Here is a 23,749-nt window from a genome sequence, read left to right on the forward strand (position 1 = left end):
CCCTCCTGCCGCATCAACATAGAAATGACGACATAGAAAATCTTTTTTGCCAACACTCACTTTATTGGAAGTGCATTTTAACAGTAATGTCAACAATATCTCCTGACATGAAGTTGAAATTAAAAAATGTTTCCTGAAAAAATATTCTCCTTGAGAATAAAAATATTTGAAAATATTTATTTTTTATTTTTGCTAAAGAAAATGACTAAAATAGTAACATTTTAGTAGTTTTCCTGCCTTCTTTCTGCAGTTTTGGTTATTTCTTTATTTTTCCCTGTTTTGCTAAACTTTTTGTTTTGTTTTTTAGCCCCCGTCTGGCTAGTTTAGTTTTAGTTTGTTTTCCCCTCTCCTTTTCTTTTTACTCCCAACTTCCCTGTCTACTTTGGCTGCCAGATCCAGACCATCCTGTTTTTCCATTTTGGATCTTCCTTGCCAGCCTGCCACAAAGGATTTCAGCCTCCTCCACTGCCAGGTCCCTACCTCCATTCTCCAGGTTTACTCTTTCGTTCTCTCTCCCTGCCATTGTGACATTACGTCACCAGGTGTTCGTCAGTAAACTCGCCTTTGTACTGTACTCATTTCTACCTCCACTCTCCAGTGTTGAAGATGGGACTTGCTCTGCCATTATCTATAAGAGTCGTCCCTCGTACCTGGCTGGCATCATCCCTGTTTCCCCTTATGACCGTGGACTCACTTTTCCTCTCTGTGATTCCTGGTTTTGTTTGCTTTGTCATTTAATAAACACTATTACTCCTGAAACCAGTTCCTCATATTTGACCATCCTGACAACTTCATCTTATGTTTATCCTTTTTCTCCCTAAAAGAATAATAATAATAATAATAATAATTGCATGATATCAGTTTTTTTTTCACACTTCAAAATGTCATTCTGAAAATCGAAACGCAAAAAGTTCATCATGCTCCCAAATGCCATTTTTAAAATATTTTCCCAAATAATCTTGAATAATGCAGAATTGTCTCCTACTCCCATCCACAAAATTCCCAGGTATATCATAACTGGGTAAATCACATAGGCTATAGGATGCTACTTTATTTTTGTTATATTTATTTATTATTGAATGATACATCATTTTTTATTGAAACATTTGTTCCATGCTTTGTCCCAGATCATTTTATATGTTAACATTTCTCATTCCATCCCATAACCCATCATATATAGCCCATGCATAGTAATGCTAGATAATATAGGCATATAGAAAAATGTTGGTTGGACTTTATTTTACACTGACGTGGACTTACCTAAGGCTAGTTTTAGGTGTAGGTTCAGTGTTACTATTATTCAGTTATTGTAATAAACATAATAAGTACATCAGTACTTGTGAAACAGGACTGTAAAATAAAGTGCTACCAACCTTTAATGTTACACCTGTAGAACTTGTGCCCTTTGTTGCACACTTGTGCCCTACTGAGGAAAGGTTGACGCCACTGGCCACGGCCACGGCCACGCCCTCCATTTAACGCACGCAGAGCTGAGGTGTGCGTGTGTTTTCACTGTTTGTTGTGACGGACGCGCAAAGATGTCAGGAATTGCGGCGAAGCTCCAGAAAAACAGGGCGCGAGCAGCGGGCATCGGTACCAACGCGCAAGCGGTCAAGTTCCTCAACCAGGACTATGAAGCGCTCAAGCGCGAGTGTCTGGAGGGCGGACGCTTATTTCAGGATGACACGTTTGAAGCCAATGCATCTGCGCTCGGGTTCAAGGAACTGGGACCAAACTCCTCTAAAGTGCGCGGAGTTGAGTGGCTGAGACCAAAGGTGGGTGTAATACAATCCTTTTATATTTACAGTATTTAATAAAGTGCGGTCTATACTGAAACACTGAATTAGTATCCAAGCTACTGAATTACACACACACACACACACACACACACACACACACACACACACACACACACACACACACGCACATGTCGTGTTTCCATGTTTTATGGGGACTTTCCATAGGCGTAATGGATTTCATACTGTACAAACTGTACATCCTATCCCCTTACACTGCCCCTGCCCCTAAACCTACCCATCACAGGAAACATTCTGCATTTTTACTTTCTCAAAAAAAAAACTCCTTCTGTGTGATTTATAAGATGTTTTCCTCATGGGGACCTAAAAATGTCCCCACAAGGACAAGGATTTCGGATATTGCCATCTTTGTGGGGATTGCCATTTTGTCCCCATAACGTAGGGATTACCAGGCCACACACACACACACACACACACACACACACACACACACACACACACACACACACATGAAATTACACTGGTTAAAACTATTCCATATTTTCATTTCTTTGGCATGGACTTTCCCTTACTTGCATGTTTGAAGTCCAGTAACATATATTGTGCATTCTTCTCCAACCAAGTTCAATATGTGACTTCTTTTCTAACTCTTTTGCTCTAGGCAATCAGACCCTGCTCAACTTGTCATAGTTGTTCTGTGTTTGGTAATTAGCTTGGGTGTGTGTTCACCATCATTTGATCAGGAAGCTGGACTTGACCATAGTTATTCAGCCACAGAAAGACGCATCTGATTTCAGAAAACAAATGCACATCAGTGCGTTTTCAAAAGCCATCAAGGCAGCCAAGAAAGAAAAAAAAGTCTTCACCAATGACCACGTAAAGCCATTACTTGTTAGTCTGAACTTGACAAACTGCTTCAGTACCAGAACATATACTCTCCCAAGAGCATTATCATTTTAAATGCTGCATGTGTGTGCTTCTAGAGCCCCATGCATTACTGCTTACCAGAAGACCTTTTAGAGCCAATTAGAGTGAATATGATCCTTCCAGCTGGTATGATGGATGGTTATTATATCAAGAATGGTGTCAGTTGGACTCATAGCATCACATGATTAGCTGTATTTATTTTATTTTTATAGAATAAATATACTGTAAAAAAAAAAAAAACTTAAAAAAAAACTGAGATTTATACAACAATATACAACAAACCTAACCTGAAAAGAAGCTTTTGACCTCGATGGTGTCCACCAATTTAAATCATACAGAGATATAATCATTTTGACATAAACTTTGCGAGTGATATTCAGTGAGTTGTAAAAATCTTTGCAAATTTCTAATAATTAAAATTACAACAATTTATTAATAAAGAACGTAAAAGCTAACATTTGGCTGTTTTTAAAACCTGTCATTTGGTAGGAGGAAAAAATACTATAGTATAGTAAAATTACTATAGTAAATTCTATAGTGTTTTTGAACCATACTATAGTAAATATACTGAAAATTAACAAAGTGTAGTAAATAATATAATATACTACAATAATACTGTAATATCTTAACTATAGTATGGTTTAAAAGCACTATAGTATTTACTAGAGTAATTTTACTATAATATACACTATTGTATGTTTTCATGTAGGTAATCTAATTTCCATTGTCAATTATTACAAAAAATTCAGGGTTGACTGCTTAACCATTCAACTTTTTTACTGCTAATAAAAATGATCAAGCAAATATTTTCCTTGAAGGTAAATATATGTTAATCAATAACTACACACCAACAAAAATGTCTAGCTTCTATTGAGTTATAAGCTAATTTTGCAACCCCGCCAATAGCGCGCCAGGTGGATAATCCAGTCTGTGATTGGTTCTCGCAAAAGTGTAACAGAAGAAGTAGAAACTAATGTACAGGTTTCCAGACTGAGTTGCCGGGCGAAATCAAATCGCAGGCAGATAAGGCTGGGTTTACCCAGTGTAATTCAACACTGTCATTCAGGGTATTGTATTAACTATAACCAAGCAAACATCATCCTGATGATAAATATAGCTTAACCGGTAACTACACGACAATAAAATAACCACAAAATCTCAAAATGTAACTTAAAATTACTGTTACTCTGTTACTCAGGTTACTGTAATAAAATGATAACTCCTACTGAGTTATGGTATTTAAGCTACATTTTCAACCCCATTATTTGGCCCTATTTCATGTCCTATTGTATGGAAAGAGCTGTGTGTTTGGTTATGTTGATTAAGTAATGAACTCATCTCTTGTTAAGGTAAACCTGTTACTAATGTTTTTGGAATGTATGTTTTGTCCTCCAGAAACTGACGTCCAACCCAACGTTCATTAGTGGAGGAGCGACCAGAACTGACATCTGCCAGGGTGCTTTGGGTGAGTCCATAAACCTGTAATATTAGCCCCATTGTTGAGCTGGTGAAACTTTAGAAATGTTCATAACAAAAGATTGTTCATAGAACTGTCCCATATAGAATGGCCATCAGAAGTCAGCCATTGAAAAGCAGCTTTTCTGGTTGAGTGAGTTTCTTTAGAGGGTGGGTAGAGGACATTGAAACACTCCGTTTGAACATTCATTCTGGAATCGATGAATTTCTGTTGTTGAATATGGAAAAAGCTAAACCTTTTTTGTCTAGGCTGCAACTCTACATCCCAAACGAACACAAATACACACCCTGCCAAACCAGCTTTTCTCCAAACAACCCAACGCTGGTGTGCTTTTACCCTATCTTGGCTCAAACGCCACTGTTTATCACATGCCAACATGTCCCGCAAGCCTAGTTTTCCACTGTAACTGAAATTGTTTGATAAGAATCACAATTATGACGCATTTGCTGAATTGATGCCACTGACTTTACAGGCTATGAAGGAAACGTCTGCGATGCAAATGAGTTTGCAAAGTGTGCAGGAGCAGGAATAATAGGATGGGTCGACAGGAATTTACATTTGACCAATGATATCGTAGCATGTCATTGTTGAAATTGTGCTGAAAGTTGCAGATCACATGTTATAGTTTATTTAGTTTTGAACACAAAGCTACCGCTTCCCCCAGGTGACTGTTGGCTTCTGGCTGCCATCGCTTCTCTTACCCTGAACCAGGACGTGTTCGCCCGCGTGGTCCCATCTGGTCAGACTTTTGACGCAGACTACGCTGGAATATTTCATTTCCAGGTTAATAGTCTCTCGTGACATAAAAGCCAACCAACCAAAAATATCACGACTGATTTTGCTGTTTTATGGACACTATTAACACAGATCATTTTAATGTTTAAGTGTTTGATATCCTGAACCAATTTGTAATTATTGTTTTCAATGCGTTATTTATTTTCTTATTAATCAAAACATTTATCAGCAGTAATGTTGTTATTCATGAGAAATTGTCTTCTGATCTTAAAGCAATGGTCATTATTGTTGTCTCCTTATTAAGCTTCACATTTGATATTTGTTACCATACATTCATAAATGACAGCGCTGTTATATCTATTTGCCATTTTTCCGTGAAGACGTTTGTCAAACGGTCCATTAATGTTCACAATTGTCCATTTTCTCTTCAGTTCTGGCAGTACGGTGAATGGGTGGACGTGGTCATTGACGACCGCCTGCCTGCAAGAAAAGGAGAGTTGCTGTTCGTCCACTCGGCCGAGGGCTCTGAGTTCTGGAGCGCTCTGCTGGAGAAGGCCTATGCAAAGTGAGTCTTCGTATCAGCTCGTTTGATTAAAAGTCGTAACCTCAAACTCATTTACATTCTTGAAAATAAAGGTTCTTTATTTCACAAAGAACTTTAATATCCACCTTTCCATTCTATTCCACAACAATTTCTTTTGTTTATTAAAATGTTCGGTAACGCTTTCGACTGTAGGTACACACTTACCCTGTAACTACATGGATAATTACCTTAATTAAGAAAATACTTACAGAATAAGTCATTTGTTAATTTTTATCATAGTTACCACTTTATTCCCCAAATATTACATATTGTTCCCTTATACCTACACTACTTACTTTATAGTTACACTTTAATTACCGAAAGTTATGGTGTAAATTCATTTTACTTACACAGTACTTTCCGGGCCGTAATCTGAAACCAGATGTTCTTTACCCTAAGAAATAAATTGTTCTTTTAAAGGGGTCCTATAATGTTTTATCACGTTTTCAACGTTTGTGTGTAATGTTAATGTTTGATCATTAAAAGATCTGCAAGGTTACAAAGCTCAAAGTCCACTCCAAAGGGAGACGTCCCTGAACATTATAACCCCAACCAGGGGCGTAGCACCAAATTTTGGGCCTTGGCGACAAACCATCTTGCTGGGCCCCCGTACCATGTATGTGTATGTATAGAAAACGGACTTCCCTGCCTTGGGCCCTGGTTACTCAGTACCCTTTATCCCCCCAGTCCCACGCCCCTGACCCCAACGTTTATCTGTGCACTGCACATTTACGGAGAACATGTCCAGCACAATGCCGCTACGCACAAAATCTTCTCCTCAAATGGAACAGTTCCCACTTTTTTGGGACAATCTGATGTTTGTAGATCAAACTTGGAAGCATGTGTCATTATTTCGAATTGCGTTTCTATTAACAGTTCCAATTATAAGTTTATGTTGTTGCTATGATGTAAACAAAGGGCAAAGCTTTGCCTCTGCTAGCCTGCTAGCCAACATTAGTGTTGATATAGTAGTTACTGGAGTGTTTTTAAGACAGTTCACCGTCCCTTAAGAAAATGGATCATGGTTTTGGGATGGATTACTGTTGGTTTTACCATAGTTTTTCAACATATGATTAAAGCTACCCTATGTAACTTTTCTGTCCGCTAGAGGTTGCCTATTCAAAACAAAGGTGTAGTTGACGCCAAGTTTGAGCGCAGCATCTTGGGACATGTGGTCTTCACTTCACAGCCGGTGGAAAAGAATCAGGCAGAATCAGGCAAATCATGATTATGAAAGTGATTATCAACGTTACTGTAGTATGAAGCAGAGCAGGACCGAGTGTTGAGGAGCTGAGCAAGGGCGCTGGAGCGATTGTTACGCAAACACACTGCTTGCGAGCAGCGGGACTTTTATTATGACGGGACACAGTCGCTGGCGCCATTTCCGCTTTTCCGGTGATGAGTATGAGGTAACGCAGCTCTGTTTATCAGATTAGATACATTTAAGTGTGTTTAAAATGATGTTATGACGTTACTCTGTGCGTTCATTCGGTGCTGCTGTGACATGTCACACTGCTAAGAGTAAAGCGTTTCTGCCGAAAACCGAGAGTAAGGCAGATATGACGCAACTGACAGGCGAACACCCCGGCTCCTTGGTTAAAATAGCAATTTTCTCACAATTTACAAATAGTTGGAAACATTTGGGATATTGTAAGAACTCAACTGAACAAAATATATAACACTGGCCTAGTGGTTTTTAGATATTTTACTGCAAAAATACTACATAGTGCACCTTTAAATGGTGTTCGCATATAAAATGTATGAGAACATTACAAAAAAACATACGAGTCTGAAACGTCCTGTGAGATCCGTGCTTGCAAAGTCTGTGCATGAAATCTGTTCTCTATGATCATCTTGTTTGTTAAGTCTGAATTTAGGCTTGAATTGGTTTGAAATTGATGCCATCTTTAATATTAGTTAATATTAGTAGAGCTATTGTTTATAGTTAAAGGGCGTGAAATTTCCCAAAATGTGCTAAGTGGTGCCAATCGCAATACATTGGGCCAGCTAATCAATCAGAGCACGTTTCGCATTTTGGAAGGAGGGGCTTCATCAAAACAGGAAAATATTGGTGTGTTTGAACCAGACTGAGAAAGAGGTGCTGTGATAATGTAAAATATGTGAAAAATAATGTTTTTTTTAAACAATCAAGCATTAAAAAGCATATTCTTGTATACCCAAAAAACAAAATCAAGACTTCATACAAGGGCATAATAGGATTTATTTACTGAAAAGTTTGCTGTGAATATCACCTATTTTTATTTTGTCTAAACGGAGACTTCCTTGGAAATAATAGTGAAAAAACGACTTCTTTGTCCTCAGGCTGAATGGCAGCTATGAGGCTCTCTCTGGTGGCACCACCACAGAGGGTTTTGAGGATTTCACCGGAGGCATTGCTGAGGTCCACGAATTGGCGAAAGCGGGTCCAAATCTCTTCAAAACCATCCAGAAGGCTTTGAGCTGGGGCTCACTGCTGGGCTGCTCAATTGATGTGAGGAACTCCATAATTATGTGCAACCTTGTAATTTCAAGCAGTTTGTAACCGTAACTGTTGTGTAACCGTCAGTAAACTGTAATTATTAGTCGTGCAAAACCGGTTCTGTTGTGTAATGTTTTGCTTCGGGTTGCATTAGATCACAAGCTCTGCCGATTCAGAGGCGATTACTAGTCAGAAACTGGTCAAAGGACACGCCTACTCGCTTACAGGAGCCGAAGAGGTCAGTGTTGAGTAGTACTGTCAAGAATTTATTGGTTTGCATAGATCATTAAATGTTTCCGGTGTCTGCACAGGTGGAGTACAGGGGCGAGTTAACCAAACTGGTCCGGATCAGGAACCCTTGGGGGCAGGTGGAGTGGACCGGACCCTGGAGTGATGGGTGGGTACCCACAATGCAAATCGATTGGCTCATAAAGCGATAATTCTGGAATCTGTTTGAGGAAGAGAGGTTATGCAGGTGGTGTTACGGAAAGTCACCACACCCACCCGTGGCTCCTCTCTGACAGGTTTACTGGGAGAGAGAGCTGAGTTGCTATGGGAACTGTGTTTAGGCCCTTGTGCCCTCAGGTGTAGGAAGAACAGGTTCAGTGCCGCACATCCTCCTTGTCACAACTAAATCAACTCTTCCTCGTTTCACAACTAAATCAACGGATTTTTAACAAACTTAACCCATTTACATACATATATAAAATGTTGTATTATATATTTGTATTATATATACATAAAATTCAAATACAAATATGAACTGAATACCTTTATTAAGCAAGGATTGAATAAATTGCATCAAAATTGACAGAAAATTGACAATTCTGTTCTTTTGATTTTTCTATTCATCAAAGAATCCTGAAGACATGTGGTTTCCACAAAAATATTAAAGGGATAGTTTACCCCAAAATTTGAAATTTGCTGTTAAAGGGTTAGTTCACCCAAAAATGAAATTGATGTCATTAATGACTCACCCTAATGTTACACCCATAAGACCTCCGTTCATCTTCAGAACACAGTTTAAGATATTTTATATTTAGTCCGACAGCGTATCTAAGTGTATACACACTATACTGTCCATGTCCAGAAAGGGAATAAAAACATCATCAAAGTCGTCCATATGTGACGTCAGTTAGTTCATTAGAATCTCTTGAAGCATCGAAAATACATTTTGGTCCAAAAATAGCAATTTTCTCAAGGTGTTTTTGTCAAGTAAAGCAGTAGATTTTTAGCAGAAACTGTGGTCCTTGGTGATTCAGTCAACAACTACCATCACTTTGAAAATCAAAAAACATATACAGGCAAAACAATGAATGTACATTTCACTACACACAGCAGCAGAACAAAAATCTGCATCTTACATTATGATACTGAAATGTAACAAATTTTGTAACAAATTTTATTCTTTATGGATAAACCCCTTGAGATGGATCATCTCGTTTTCAAGGGGGTCCTAAAATGTAGTTTGGCACTCAGGAGTTAGGGCTGGTTTACACCGGAAGCAAAATCTTTTAAAGCCAAAAATGCAAGACTTGATTTTTTTTATCAAATGACCTGGAAATTCACTAATTGTCATGTGATTGGTCTATAGGTCGACGGAATGGCGTCAGGTCAGTGACAGTGATCGTGAGAAACTATACTCCAAAGCAGAAGACGGAGAGTTCTGGTAATCTGCAAATGTTTTATTTAATCATTTTTTTCTACATTTTTATTTTGCATTTTTCCAACATTTTAGTTAAGTTGTTCTGCTGTCTTAGATCACTGACAAGATTTCTCTCTGCATACCAGGATGTCATACTCTGATTTCCTGCGTCATTACTCGCGGGTGGAGATCTGTAATCTGACCCCTGATGCTCTGTCAGATGAGAGCGTCAATAAGTGGGCGCTGTCCAAGTTTGATGGCAACTGGAGGAGAGGATCTACTGCTGGAGGCTGCAGGAACTTCCCAAGTAATTAACTGAAACAACTGCCAGATAATTATATTACATTATATCATTTTATATTACATTAAAGTAAATATTTTACCAAGAATACAAAAAAAGAATACTAAAAGCAACAAAAAGCTATACAAAAATAATACTAAACAAAATCTACAAAAAAAAAAAAAGAGAATGTAAGGACAACGGCGAAAAACAACAACAAAAGGATACTAAACAAAAACAGCAAAAAGTATTACTAAAGAAACAAAACAAATAATAGGGGAAAAAAGAACAAACAAAAACAAAAGTATACTAAACTAAAACAAAAGCTAAATAAAACCTAAACAAAAACAATTAAAATAAAATTAAAAACAACCGCAAAAAAACTACATAAAAATTAAACAAAACAAATAAAAAGAAAACAAAAGAATATCAAACAACGACAAAAGGATACTAAACAAAAACAGCCAAAAAAAAGTAAACTCAACTAAAACAACAGCAAAAAACTAAAATAACTAAAAAGAAAACAAACGAGTAACAAACAAACAGCAAAACAAAACTACATAAAAAATACTAAACAAAAACAAAAGCAAAAAAATAAACAAAAGTATACTGAACTGAAACAGCAAAAACTAAACAAACGTATACTGAACTGAAACAGCAAAAACTAAACAAAAGTATACTGAACTGAAACAGCAAAAACTAAACAAAAGTATACTGAACTGAAACAGCAAAAACTAAACAAAAGTATACTGAACTGAAACAGCAAAAACTAAACAAAAGTATACTGAACTGAAACAGCAAAAAATAAATAAAGAAACAAATAGAAGAAAAAAAAAACAGCAAAATACTAAATAAAAAAAAGAGTAATACACAAAATCAACCAGGAAAAATATAAACAAAAGGATACTCAGCAAAAATAAATAAATAGAAAAGAGCAATAAACAAAAAAGGATACTCAATAAAAACAGCAAAAATAACTACATGAAAAGAATAATGAAATAAAAAAAGCCATGTGTTTGACCTTTGTTTTGTTCTTGGCAGCTTCATTCTGGATGAACCCTCAGTTCGTGATCAAGCTGGACGAGGAGGATGACGACCCGGCTGATAATGAAGTGGGATGCAGCATCGTTGTGGGTCTAATCCAGAAGAACCGTCGCAAAATGAGAAAGGCCGGAGAGGACATGCACACCATTGGCTTTGCCATCTATGAGGTGAGCGGCCGTCTACAACAATGGAAGTACACTCACACACACAACCAGACTTATCTTAAAGTCTGATCCACTTTCCAGCTTATTCTGCCAAGAACTGTCAGAAGTGATAAGAATTGGTTATTATAAGTGATATATCTCTTATTGTTGTCCACAGGTTCCTAAAGAGGTATGGACCGCACATACTGAAGCACAAAATGACCAGAAATACAGTACAAATTCCACTAGTGTCTTCATCAGTTCCTCTTAAAGACACAGTTTGCCCAAATCAAATTTCTCATTGAAACATTCTGTTGTAGTTTGTCGGGCAGAGGAACGTCCATCTGGATCGGAACTTCTTCGTGCGACATGCCTCAGCGGCCCGTTCTGAGACCTTCATCAACTTGCGGGAGGTGTGCTCTCGTTTCTGTCTGCCCCCCGGCGAGTATCTCATCGTCCCGTCCACCTTTGAGCCCAACAAAGATGGAGACTTCTGCGTGCGCGTCTTCTCTGAAAAACAGGCCGAGTTCCAGTGAGTTCCTGGATAGATTCTGGCCCACAATACGTAGATTAGTCCTAATGAAAGTTGTGTCTCACTGAAATTTGTTTTTTTGTTGTTGATTTGTTTGTTTTTTAGTGAGCTTGATGACCCTGTTGAGTGCAAGGTTCCTGAGGTACATTTTTGCACCATGTTCCATATGAATATAATACTGTATTGTGACACAAACATGGATTATTTAATTTTAATCTTGCAGATTGATGTGAAAGACGGTGATATTGATAGCCGGTTCAAGAGTCTCTTTGGACAGCTTGCTGGGGTCGTGAGTATTACAGGATAATGATTTAATCATGCTGTTTTTGTTCATATTAATTTTCATTTTTCTAAACCTTCTCCAATCATATTTTTTCTTCCACAAGGATGCTGAAATCTCACCATTTGAGCTGCAAAATATTATGAACAAAGTGATATCTAAACGTAAGGGCCATTTTTCCATTTGCTTTTTTACATACAGATGACATTTGTAATATATATATATATAGGTAAAGGTACAGGCCAAAAGTTTGGAAACATTACTATTTGTAATGTTTTTGAAAGACGTTTCTTCTGCTCATCAAGCCTGCATTTATTTGATCAAAAATACAGAAAAAAATGTAATATTGTAATTAATGTAAATAATTGGTTTTCAGTGAATTATAATTTAAATGATCATTTATTTCTGTGATGCAAAGCTGAATTTTCAGGATCGTTACTCCAGTTAAGTATTATAAAAAAGTATCACAAGTTATGAAAAAATATTAAGCAGCAGAACTGTTTTCAACTTTGAAAATGAATCTTCATATTAGAATGATTTCTGAAGGATCATGATCACTGAAGACTGGAGGAACGATCCTGAAAATTCAGCTTTGCATCACAGAAATAAATGATCATTTAAAGTATAATAAATTCAAAACCAAATATTTTAAATTTTAATAATATATCACAATATTAAACTTTTTTTTTCTGTATTTTTGATCAAATAAATGCAGGCTTGATGAGCAGAAGAAACTTCTTCCAAAAATTAAAAAAGAGTAATGTGTCCAAATTTTTGGCCTGTACTGTACACACACACACACACACACACACACACACACACACACACACACACACACACACACACAATATTGCCAAAAGTATTGGGACACCCCTCCAAATCATTGAATGCAGGTGTTCCAATCACTTCCATGGCCCCAGGTGTATAAAATCAATAGCCACCTGTCCAACAAGTTTATTACTGAAATTTCCTCACTAACAAATATTCCACGGTCAACTGTTGGTATTTGAACAAAGTGGAAGCAATTGGGAACAACAGCAACTCAGCTACGAAGTGGTAAGCCTTGTAAAATCACAGAGCGGGGTCAGCACATGCTGAGGCGCACAGTGTGCAAAAGTCGGCCACTTTATAGAGTCAATATCTCCAGACCTCCAGACTTCGTGTGGCCTTCAGTTTAATTCAAGAACAGTGCATAGAGAGCTTAATGGAATGGGTTTTCGTGGCCGAGCAGCTGCACGTGCACGAAGCAAGGTCCATAAAGACATGGATGAGCGAGTTTGGTGTGAGGAACTTGACTGGCCTGCACAGAGTCCTGACCTCAACCCAATAGATCAGCTTTGGGATGAATTAGAGCGGAGACTGCGATTAGGCCTTCTCATCCAACATCAGTTCCTGACCTCACAAATGAACTTCTAGAAGAATGGTTAAAAATTCCCATAAACTCTCTCCTAAACCTTTTATCTATCTATCTATCTATCTATCTATCTATCTATCTATCTATATATATATATATATATATATATATATATATATATATATATATATATATATATATATATATATATATATATATACACACACACACATTATTGACCATTTTCACATCTTTTTTTAGGCAAAGACATTAAAACTGATGGATTTAGTTTGGACACTTGCCGCAACATGGTCAACTTACTGGATGTATCCTTTTGAATAAATGCACAAGATGAGCTGGATCAGTTTTACTCTAATAAATGATGCAAAGAAAGTTTGGTGTATGCATTCCTACTCTATTCTTTCCTTTATTGATGTCTCAGAAAGACGGCAGTGGAAAACTAGGCTTGGTTGAATTTAAAATTCTCTGGACTAAAATAGAGCTGTACCTGGTATGTTTTCATGCTTCTATCATTTTTATTATTTGTACAGTCAAACTTCGTAATCGGCAGATAGTTATAAAATGTTGTAACATTGCGGTCTGCCTGTGTTTGTGTACTGTCAGGACATTTACTGTAAAAATGACATGGACAAGTCAGGCACAATGAGCTCTACAGAGATGAGAGAAGCCATAGAGAAAGCAGGTCAGATCTTGTCTTAAAGGTAAAGTTCACCCAAAAAGGGCAGTTTTCATTTAATCACACTCATGGGTTTTTTTTCACAGGCTTCTCTCTGAGCAACCCTCTACACCAGATCATGGTCGCGCGCTACAGCGACGACAATCTCAGCATCGACTTTGATAACTTTGTGGGCTGTATTATGCGTCTTGAATGCATGTTCAGTGAGTGTCTGATGAAGAGCACCTTTTGCATAAAGACTGAGATGTAAATGGTGCGCTTACATATCTAAATTCTCATTTGCAGAAACGTTTAAAATGCTGGACAAGGACAAGAATGGCACAATAGAGCTAAACATGATGGAGGTTGGTGTCTTTGTTAGTCTTGCAACATGCAGTGAAGCTTCTAGAATTATCTAATCTTTCACCAAATTATGAGTTAAAAGAGACTATTTTATTACTTTAGGACTCCAATTCTGAATCACCACACTAAACTCTTAGAAAAGAAGGTTCAGATGGTTCTATACAACCCTAGAGTTCTTGAGTTTTAAAGAACCCTTCATCCCAAAAAGTTTCTATATAAGTATAAATGTCTGAAATGATTGCGTAATACTTTCATGTTTAACAGATTTTGGCTTATTCACCGTATCCCCCAGAGTTAGATAAGTCCATTCATACCATTGTCACATCCGTGTGTCCCATAACTCTGTCTGACGCACCCACCGCTAGCCTAGCTTAGCACAAAGACTGGAGGTAAACGGCTCCATCTAACCTACTGCTCAACAAGTGACAAAATAATGCCAACATTTTCCTTTTTACATGTTGTGATGTGTATAGTTACATCGTGTACTAAGGCCGACGGAAAATGTGATTTTCTAGACCGATATGTCTAGGAACTACACTCTTATTCCTGCGTAATATTCGGGGAACTTTACTGCCGTACCATGGGTGCAGCGGCGCAATGATATCCCTCAGCGCCTGAAAATTAGTCCCCAGCAGGCTCCCTGTGCAAGCAGGCTGTCATGTTGGTTATCTTGACGGAATTTAGCCTATTTTCAGGCGTCAAGTAATATCATTGCGCCACTGCACTTATTGAGCAGTTGTCTAGATGGAGCCGTTTACCTCCAGTCTTTGTGCTAAGCTAGGCTAGCAGTGGGTACGTCAGACAGAGTTATGACACACACTGAGATGAGAATGATGATTTATCTATCTCTGGGGGATACGGTGAATAAGTTAAAGTCCCAAAAAGTCTGCGTCTTTAAGGGTGTAGAGATGGAAGGTCAAGGTTGAGTGCATTGCATCGTGGAACACAGTATTTCATCTTTCTACAATGCACAGTACAGATAATGTGATTGTATACATATTATATACTGCAGAAACAGTTACAAAGTTCTGGTATGCTCTTCCAAATATATCATTTGCTTTTGTTCCCAGTCAATTGACTCAAGAAATGTATTTTGTCTCCCTCTAGTGGCTGAATTTTTCCATGCTTTGAGGAAAATAGGCAGATTCTGGACTGCTGGGAGAAGATCCGAGTAGTTTCTTATGTATCGCACTAACATTGACATCCAATTACTTGGAGACAGAGGGAAAAATAAAAACTGATGCGACTATTTTCTACAGGCTATGTTCTCCAGGCCTGCGTCTAACTGATCACTATCTTGTTTTCCTGTGCTGTGTACTTAGAATTCATATTAATGGTGGTTTAGCTGGTTAGTTATTGTCTATTTTATTTTACAGGTCATAGAAGGATAAATACTATGAAGAATACTATGATAGAAAAACAATTATATTATTATAGATGAAAACTATATGTTAGATACAAACAGTTTATCCTTTCCAGAATGTTTTTCCATTTTTTTTGTAAAACTGAAATATAATAAACAAGAAATGAAATTACAAATTGTACATTAATTAGTTCGATACACAGTGCACTCCACTAATATTGGCACCCTTGGTAAATGTGAGCAAAAGTGGGGTTCATTCACAAAATTCACACAAATCTAACCTTTCATTGAAGTAATAGAATTTAAAGTGGGGGGAAACTCCTATTATGAAATAAATGTTTTTCTCCAATGCATGTTGGTCACAATAATTAGCACCCCTAGAAATTATTATGAGTAAAATATCTCTGAAGTATTCCATTCATATTTACACACCAGGGTAACTAGGAACATGAAACTGTCCACCCATGACTTCCTTTCCCACGGGAGTATAAATATGAGGAAACACAAAGGCCATATTCCCTTAAAGGGGGGGTGAAATGCTGTTTCATGCATACTGAGCTTTGTACACTGTTAAAGACTTGGATTCCCATCCTAAACATAGACAAAGTTTCAAAAACAAATGTTGGACGTTTGATGGAGTATTTCTGTGTCAAAAATACTACATCTGGTTTCTCACAAGTTTCGGAGAGTTTTTTTCGAGTATGAGTCGGCTTGACGTCAACGGGTCGGAATGTCCTTGAATAAGTAAGGGCTCTTCTCCCGGTAGGGTGCGCGTACGCGTGACCACAGCGAGAGAGCAAATGCACGTCCATAAACACTGCTCTCAAGCTGCAGATCCACTAGTCCGTGCAACACTTCTGTCGCGCCGCGCTCCACTTTATTCCTATGGGTGACATCAAGCGACTTTAACGCGGCCGCATAGCATTCCGGGAAGGCAGTGCTGCATTTGAACCGATTTGAACACAGAAATGACGATTTCAGTCGCGTCGCAAAAGTGGATCTCCACGGTCACTGCTGTCACAGGACTTCACCAAATTTAACAGTTAATAATAATAATAATAATAATGTGTTCGATTTATATAGCGCTTTTCAAGGCACTCAAAGCGCTTTACATTAAAGGGGGAATCTCCTCAACCACCACCAATGTGCAGCATCCACCTGGATGATGCAACGGCAGCCATATTGCGCCAGAACGCTCACCACACACCAGCTGATTGGTGGAGAGGAGACAGAGTGATGAAGCCAATCAGGATATGGAGATTATTAGGAGGCCATGATGGACAGAGGCCAATGGGCAAATTTGGCCAGGATGCCAGGGTTACACCCCTACTCTTTTTCCGAAAGACATCCTGGGATTTTTAACGACCACAGAGAGTCAGGACCTCGGTTTAACGTCTCATCCGAAAGACGGTTCTCTTTTGACAGTATAGTGTCCCCATCACTATACTGGGGTGTTAGGACCCACACAGACCACAGGGTGAGCGCCCCCTGCTGGCCTCACTAACACCTCTACCAGCAGCTACCTGGTTTTCCCAGTTGGTCTCCCATCCAGGTACTGACCAGGCTCAGCCCTGCTTAGCTTCAGTGGGAGACCAGTCTTGGGCTACAGGGTGCTGGCTGCTGGCAGTTACCAAAGAAGTCTATGCTGTTGGCTATCGTCGCGTAAGTAAACATCAGTAAACAACAGGATCGTGTATAACATTAGTTAATTTATCAATGGAGCATGCGATCTATGGTGCGTGTTTAAATACATTTGTTTAGCTGACCAATATAGGTGTCAGTTTGTTTATTGTAAAACCACGAAACATAAACCTAGGAGACGTTCTCACAAAGTGTGCTTCGTCATTCAAATGCGCTAACGTTACTCCATTGTTGTTCTATGTATAACGTTACACTAGTCTGACGTGCAAAACCGTTTTGCTTGCTACTGCTAAGGTTTAGTCGCATACAATAGTCCATAAACCGAATCATGTCCTCATAAACCACGAGTAAACACACAAAAATGTTGACAGGCCACTAAATACAGGACATACCACAGAGACGGACGTCCTGATGTTGTTGCTTCTCCTGTTCAATTTATTTCAGCCTCCAGATCTGATTCTGGATCATATATGTATTAGTTGAATCTGATTTAGGGTAGCGTTTTCTTCTCCACACTTGAGGACGTCACCGCTTTGTGCGAGATTGTCATTCTTTAGCTCCGCCCACACGATATGCCTCCAGGCGCTCGTTTTTTTTCTGGAAAGACTCGGTACAGTCTATATTTCTTTTATAAATATTATAAAACTAAAGACTTTTCGGAGATATGAAGGATGCAATACTACTCTATAGGTACTCATGATTGACATGAGATTGACTGAAACTGAGTGTTTCACCCCCCTTTAATCATTCATCACAATGAGTAAACCCACAGAATAGTTGTGATGTGCAGCAAAAGATTGTTGAGCTTCACAATATAGAAATTGGCTGTAGGAAAATAGTTAAAGCATTGAAACCCTCATTTCCACCATCAGGCCAATAATTAAGAAGTTCCAATCAGCTAAAGATGTTATGAAAGAGGACGCATGTCTATATCGTCCAAATCCAAGGTGCGGAGCAGAGTTTGCATGGACAAAGACTCTCCAAGGATCACAGAGGGAGAATCACAGAGATTTGGGGTCAGAAAGCCTAAAATAAAAATAAAAGATCAAACAGCACCTACATCACCACATGTTGTTTGGGAGGGTCCACACTCATCTAAAACAAACTCCAGCATATTCAGTTGTCAGAGATGACTGGATCTTCAAAAGGGACCTGGTTCTGTGGTCAGATGAAATTATAAAAGAGGTTTTGATAATATAAGTTTTTATAACAGCAAACCCACAAGATGGGGATAAAAAAGACCCGCGGTTAAATACTGTATATAATGTTGTGGGCCTATTTTTTTGCTGGAGGTCCTGGACATTTTGTTCAGATTCATTGTATAATGGATTCTAGTAAATACCAACAGATTTAAAAAAAAATAATAAAAAAATCTAAATCAGGGGCCTATTGCACAAAACAAGGATGAGGGATTAACTCGGGATATCTTGGTGATCCTAGCTCAATTTATCCACTAATATACAGTTATCTTTCATTATCGTTATAGTTCTTGATGTGCGTGTGCCTTCAGGGTACGTTAACATGCCATCGGTGTACTAAATGTTGCATACAGATGACAAGATCACCAAGATATTCTGGCTAAACCCCTTATCATAGTTTTGTGCAATAGGCCCCTGATCTTCCATCAGGACAACGATCCAAAACAAAGATCCAAATCAACACACAAATGTGTCACTGAGCATAAAATGAAGCTTCAGCCATATCCCAGTCCCCTGACCTGAACCCTATAAAAACCTATACGAACCTTCCACGAAAGATCAAAGGATAAACTATGTAGATTTATTTTCAAAGTCCTCTTTGAACAAGGGTGCCAATAATTCGCGAGTTGACTGCAAATATAAATATGAACGTGTGCACTGCAGTCTGCACTGTAAAACAATTCATGTCTCCAATTGAAAATGTTCTAGTGACTGATCACTGATCACATCTAAATTTTTCAGTTAGCCAAATTTAATTTCTGTGAATTTTTGCAATTTCATTCACAGAAATTCAATTTGGCTAAATAAAAAATTTAGATGTGATCAGTGATCAGTCACTAGAACATTTTCAGTTGGAGACCTGCATATATATATATATATATATATATATAGAGAGAGAGAGAGAGAGAGAGAGAGAGAGAGAGAGAGAGAGAGAGAGAGAGAGAGAGAGAGAGAGAGAGAGAGAGAGAGAGAGAGAGAGAGAGAGAGATTACAGTGTGCTCATGCATATACATGTTCTTAATCAGAGACCACAATCGTTTTAACAAAAGAGGAAGGCACATCTGATCCTCTCACCATGGCTTCACCCTGTGGAATAATGGGATCATTACAATAATTAGAAAGACTATTCAAACAAGAGCAAAACGAATGAGAAAAACGTTTTATATGTTGTCGATTTAATAGATGAAGCTGGTAAATGTATTCAGTATAATTCATTCATAAAGAAATTTGTGATGAAATGTTACTTTAGACAATTTAATAGTGTGTAGAGCAATTGCTTTTTCATTAAAACAACTAATAGAAAACACTCTTATATATTTATATACAAGTTGTACATTGGGGTCAAAAATATTAAAGTAACAAAGTAATAGAAATGTATTAGAATGTACATTATTCTACGATTTCAACAGACCAGCAAAAGTTTAAAAAAAATTGAGAATGAAACATTTAGAAATAAATACTGTTATCCCATATGGAAAAGTCTTGCTAAAAACATGTGTGATTCTTATATGTTCCAACAGAAAACTATAAGGATCATATATGCTGCAAAAACCACATATACAAATTGTACAATATTCATGTATGTTCAATCATATATGTCCTACACTGTAAAAAATATATATGGTGGATTGTGTTAAATACAACCCCTGCAAATCAGTGAGATTTAACTTTAGTAAATTAATTAGCAAGTAAAACGAATAAAAATGGGTAACCCTAATGCAAAGAAAATATTTCCTTATATATGTGAATGATAAATATATTAAATTATTTAACTGCATATTAAAAATATACAGGATAAATATATTACAATATTTAATAATACATGAGGAATTGCTGCTTTCAATTAGAAAAATATGGGACAATATATTTATGTCATTGTATTTGATGTGCATTTGATGATATACCCAAACATATATTGAACAAAATAAAAGGAACTGTAGTCCGTTACAGTTACTGAGAAAAAAAGTGCTATTATAATACAGTTACTTATGAAAATGTTAACAATTACAAAGAGTTTTATATATATTTCTAAGTCAAGCACACCGGCATGTTCCTAAATATTTAGCAAAGAGCTGTAACAGCTGAAAAGTGCACCGACATTATTTTTAATAAAAGTAACAGTTTTATTGTTTTTTGGCCAAAAGTCAACCTCACTACCACTATCTCAACCTATCTCCCTCTATTAAATTGAGCAAAAACACATGAAATAACAATTAATTTTAACATTTAACCTCCTTTAAATCAGAAGTAAAGCATGATGGGAAGTAGAAATTTGTTGTAACTCATTCTGTAAAAGTGTTTATATGTGTGTACATGTATGCATTCACATTAATATGGGAAATTCAATATACAGTAAGGCTACACAATAAAGGATACAACTTAATGGATATTACATGTAATACTATTTATATCTTAATTACTTAATATTGTATGTGTTAAAATATAGCCATATTTTATAAATATAGTCAATATGCATACATTACAGTGGCTATATTAAAAAAGGCTTTAGTTTCCTTTATTCCTTTATATTTCCTTTAATATAGGCTATTTTGCATATAATTGCAGTATATTTCCATATATTTTGTTTCGTAATGTTCTACCTATACAAACTTTTTGTTAACAGTAATATCAGCAATATTTAAAAAATAATAATTAAACACTTAAAAATAGCCTTAGTTCTGTCATCGCAAACTGCGCATGCGTCAACGCGCCGCGGCCAGGAAATCAATCGCGGGTTCTTGTTGTCTCCGATATGATTGCCTCCCAGCGGGACCGCGAAGTGTCGAGCTCCAGGTAAGATTTGTGTTTGTCATGTCGTTCTCTCAATGCAAATGATAACTTATTTAATGGCAAGATTTGCTAAAAGATTTGTAAATTGTTCGTTTGTGTTATCATGTCGGTGCCACAGCCTAGTGTTAGGTAATGTACAGGTAACGTTAAGCCTAATTATGCTGCGCACGTGCAAAAATTAAATTACAAGTATTTAATCTACCAAAACAAGTGAAAAATGCTTATATTTGTACTAAAGTTATTAAACTATATGATTGGTCTCCTCATTTGTTAGTCCCTTTGAATGAAAGCGTCTGCTAAATGATCAAATGTAAAAAACAACTATTCTAGTTGTTTAACTATGTAATTTAGTAACTAAGTTAAACCCTAGAGCTCATGGTTTGCATAGATAACGTTATACAACGATTGTGTGTGACAGTGAAAGCTGTGTGACACTGACAAAAAGCAAAAGTTAATAATAAATAATAAAGAATAAATGTGATGTGATTTGTTTACCGGTATGTTCCTTTTGTCATCATTAATAGTCTATTTTGTGCCAATTCACTTTAAAAGAGTTAATGTTTTAGTGAACTTGAGTTTGCAAATTGCTCTAATGTAGTTAAAATATAGCTAAAATATAAACTTCTATAATTTGCATTCATGTAACTGCAACATATATGAATCTAAATGATGTACAATATTACAATTTTGTAATAGAAAGTAAGTAACTGTATAAGAATATATTGTTATACTGAAAAAAAAAATGTTATATTGAAACGTGTTTCTAATATTCCTGTATGTAAATGGGGTGGTCAAGAAGATTTTCTTTTTCTTCCACAGAAAGATCTTCATGAAAACATTTGAAGACCACGCAAGAAGAACAGGTTCAGCCACAGACTGGTTCATCCCATGAGGACTGGTTCAGTTCTGAAGCGGAAGTGTTGAAGAAGTTTATGTAATGTGAGTTGTAAGACTTGAACTAATGTTAACAAATGAGACTTTATTGTAATGTATTAACTAACATGAACTAACAATGCGCAATACATTATTACAGTATTTATTAAACCTTGTCAATTTTTAACGTTTAGTTCACCCAAAAATGTATGTTGTTAAAATGACCCTCATGTCGTTCCAAACCCATAAGACGTTCATTTATTTTCAGAACACAACAAATAAAGCTTTAATATGTGTACTATAATTACTATGTGAAATAAGTTAATATAGTAATTGATATAGATACTGCTATAGATATCCATTTTTATAACCTTATTGACTAAAATAACCAGCTCATGGCAGACGACTTGCGACCAGAGAGTGACCTGAGTGATGCGATGTAGGAGTAGCGTAAGCTTTGACGTCTCTCTGGGCAACAAAATCAAGCGCTTCTCTTTTATCGAATCCTCTTTAAATTCAAATTCGTGACCAGTGTTTTGTTTTCCTCTATTCTCTGCATAACCGCATTCATCAATACATCATGCTTCAGGTCAGAGGTCACTCTTTTGGCGTAAGTAGACACGCACAGTTGACTGCCGGAAGATATTTTAGTCTAAAGTCAAAAATATGGATATTTTTTTAATTATTTTTTAAAATGTCCTGATAATTTACTCAACCCCATGTCATCCAAGATGTTCATGTCTTTCTTTCTTCAGTCGAAAAGAAATTCAGTTTTTTGAAGAAAATATTCCAGGATTTTTCATCATATAATGGTTTTTAGTTGCAACCAAAATACTGAAGGTCCAAATCAATGCAGTTCCACCTTCGTGTTTACAAAGCGCTCATGTGAAGACTAATACAAATGCCCTCTAGCCAATAAAAAAAAGATAAAACAACGATATTGGATGATTTTGAAGTTGAAAATTGAGTGTTTTTGCTAAAGGGCGTTTATTAGTCTTCACACGAGTGCTCAGTAAACACGAGAGCGGGACTTCTGTCTATGTGACCATTTACACGTGATTATGTCATCCTTGGCACTTCGCAGAGCTGAGCAAGTTGAACAATTAAGGTTGAAAAGTATAAACATTTTTTTAAATGACTGATCGTTTGACTAGATAAGACCCTATTCCTCATCTGGGATCACGCAGAGGCTATGAAGGCCATCAAAGCCCTTTGAAACGGCGTTGATCTGGACCTTCAACATTTTGGTTGCAACTGAAAAGCATTATATGATGAACAATCCTGGAATGTTTTCTTCAAGAAACTTAATTTCTTTTCCACTGAAGAAATAAAGACATGAACATCTTGGATGAGATGGGGGTGAGTAAATTATCAGTCAATTTTCATTTTGGGGTGAATTAATCCGTTAATTAACTTTGATCGATGGCCATTACACTGTGTTCAGTGTATTTTGTTGTTGTTTTTTGGGTTTTGTTTTTTTCCTGAGCAAAGTTCAGTTTGCTATCAAGTTGGAATTGTAAATTACTCATGTGGAGTATAATTTGAGTGTTTCATTTTGTGTTGAAATAAAAGTGTTTCCATCACAAATTTGTGTATGTCATTGATTGA

At 37.0% G+C, this 23,749-nt stretch overlaps 1 protein-coding gene across 1 annotated transcript; it reads left to right on the forward strand.

Annotated features, from left to right (window-relative positions):
* The first annotated feature begins 1,492 nt into the window (after positions 1-1,492).
* Positions 1,493-14,259, forward strand: capn2l (calpain 2, (m/II) large subunit, like). The gene is made up of 19 exons (XM_067414876.1): positions 1,493-1,775; positions 4,080-4,149; positions 4,826-4,944; positions 5,328-5,461; positions 7,802-7,970; positions 8,113-8,196; positions 8,270-8,355; positions 9,553-9,627; positions 9,750-9,910; positions 10,925-11,094; positions 11,249-11,260; positions 11,391-11,602; positions 11,708-11,744; positions 11,826-11,891; positions 11,989-12,046; positions 13,498-13,562; positions 13,679-13,747; positions 13,861-13,939; positions 14,020-14,259. The coding sequence occupies exons 1-19, from the start codon at positions 1,539-1,541 to the stop codon at positions 14,181-14,183; spliced, it is 2,067 nt and encodes a 688-aa protein (XP_067270977.1). The 5' UTR covers positions 1,493-1,538; the 3' UTR covers positions 14,184-14,259.
* Positions 14,260-23,749: the final 9,490 nt, after the last annotated feature.

Source organism: Pseudorasbora parva, chromosome 14 (genome assembly GCF_024679245.1).
Source record: "Pseudorasbora parva isolate DD20220531a chromosome 14, ASM2467924v1, whole genome shotgun sequence".
Lineage (NCBI taxonomy): Eukaryota > Metazoa > Chordata > Actinopteri > Cypriniformes > Gobionidae > Pseudorasbora > Pseudorasbora parva.

Coding starts and splice junctions, on each gene's coding strand:
- capn2l (XM_067414876.1), top strand. CDS start 1,539: ATGTCAGGAATTGCGGCGAAGCTCCAGAAAAACAGGGCGCGAGCAGCG. Junction 8,197..8,269: donor CGCTTACAGGAGCCGAAGAG/GTCAGTGTTGAG, acceptor GTGTCTGCACAG/GTGGAGTACAGGGGCGAGTT. Junction 13,748..13,860: donor CTAAAATAGAGCTGTACCTG/GTATGTTTTCAT, acceptor GTGTACTGTCAG/GACATTTACTGTAAAAATGA.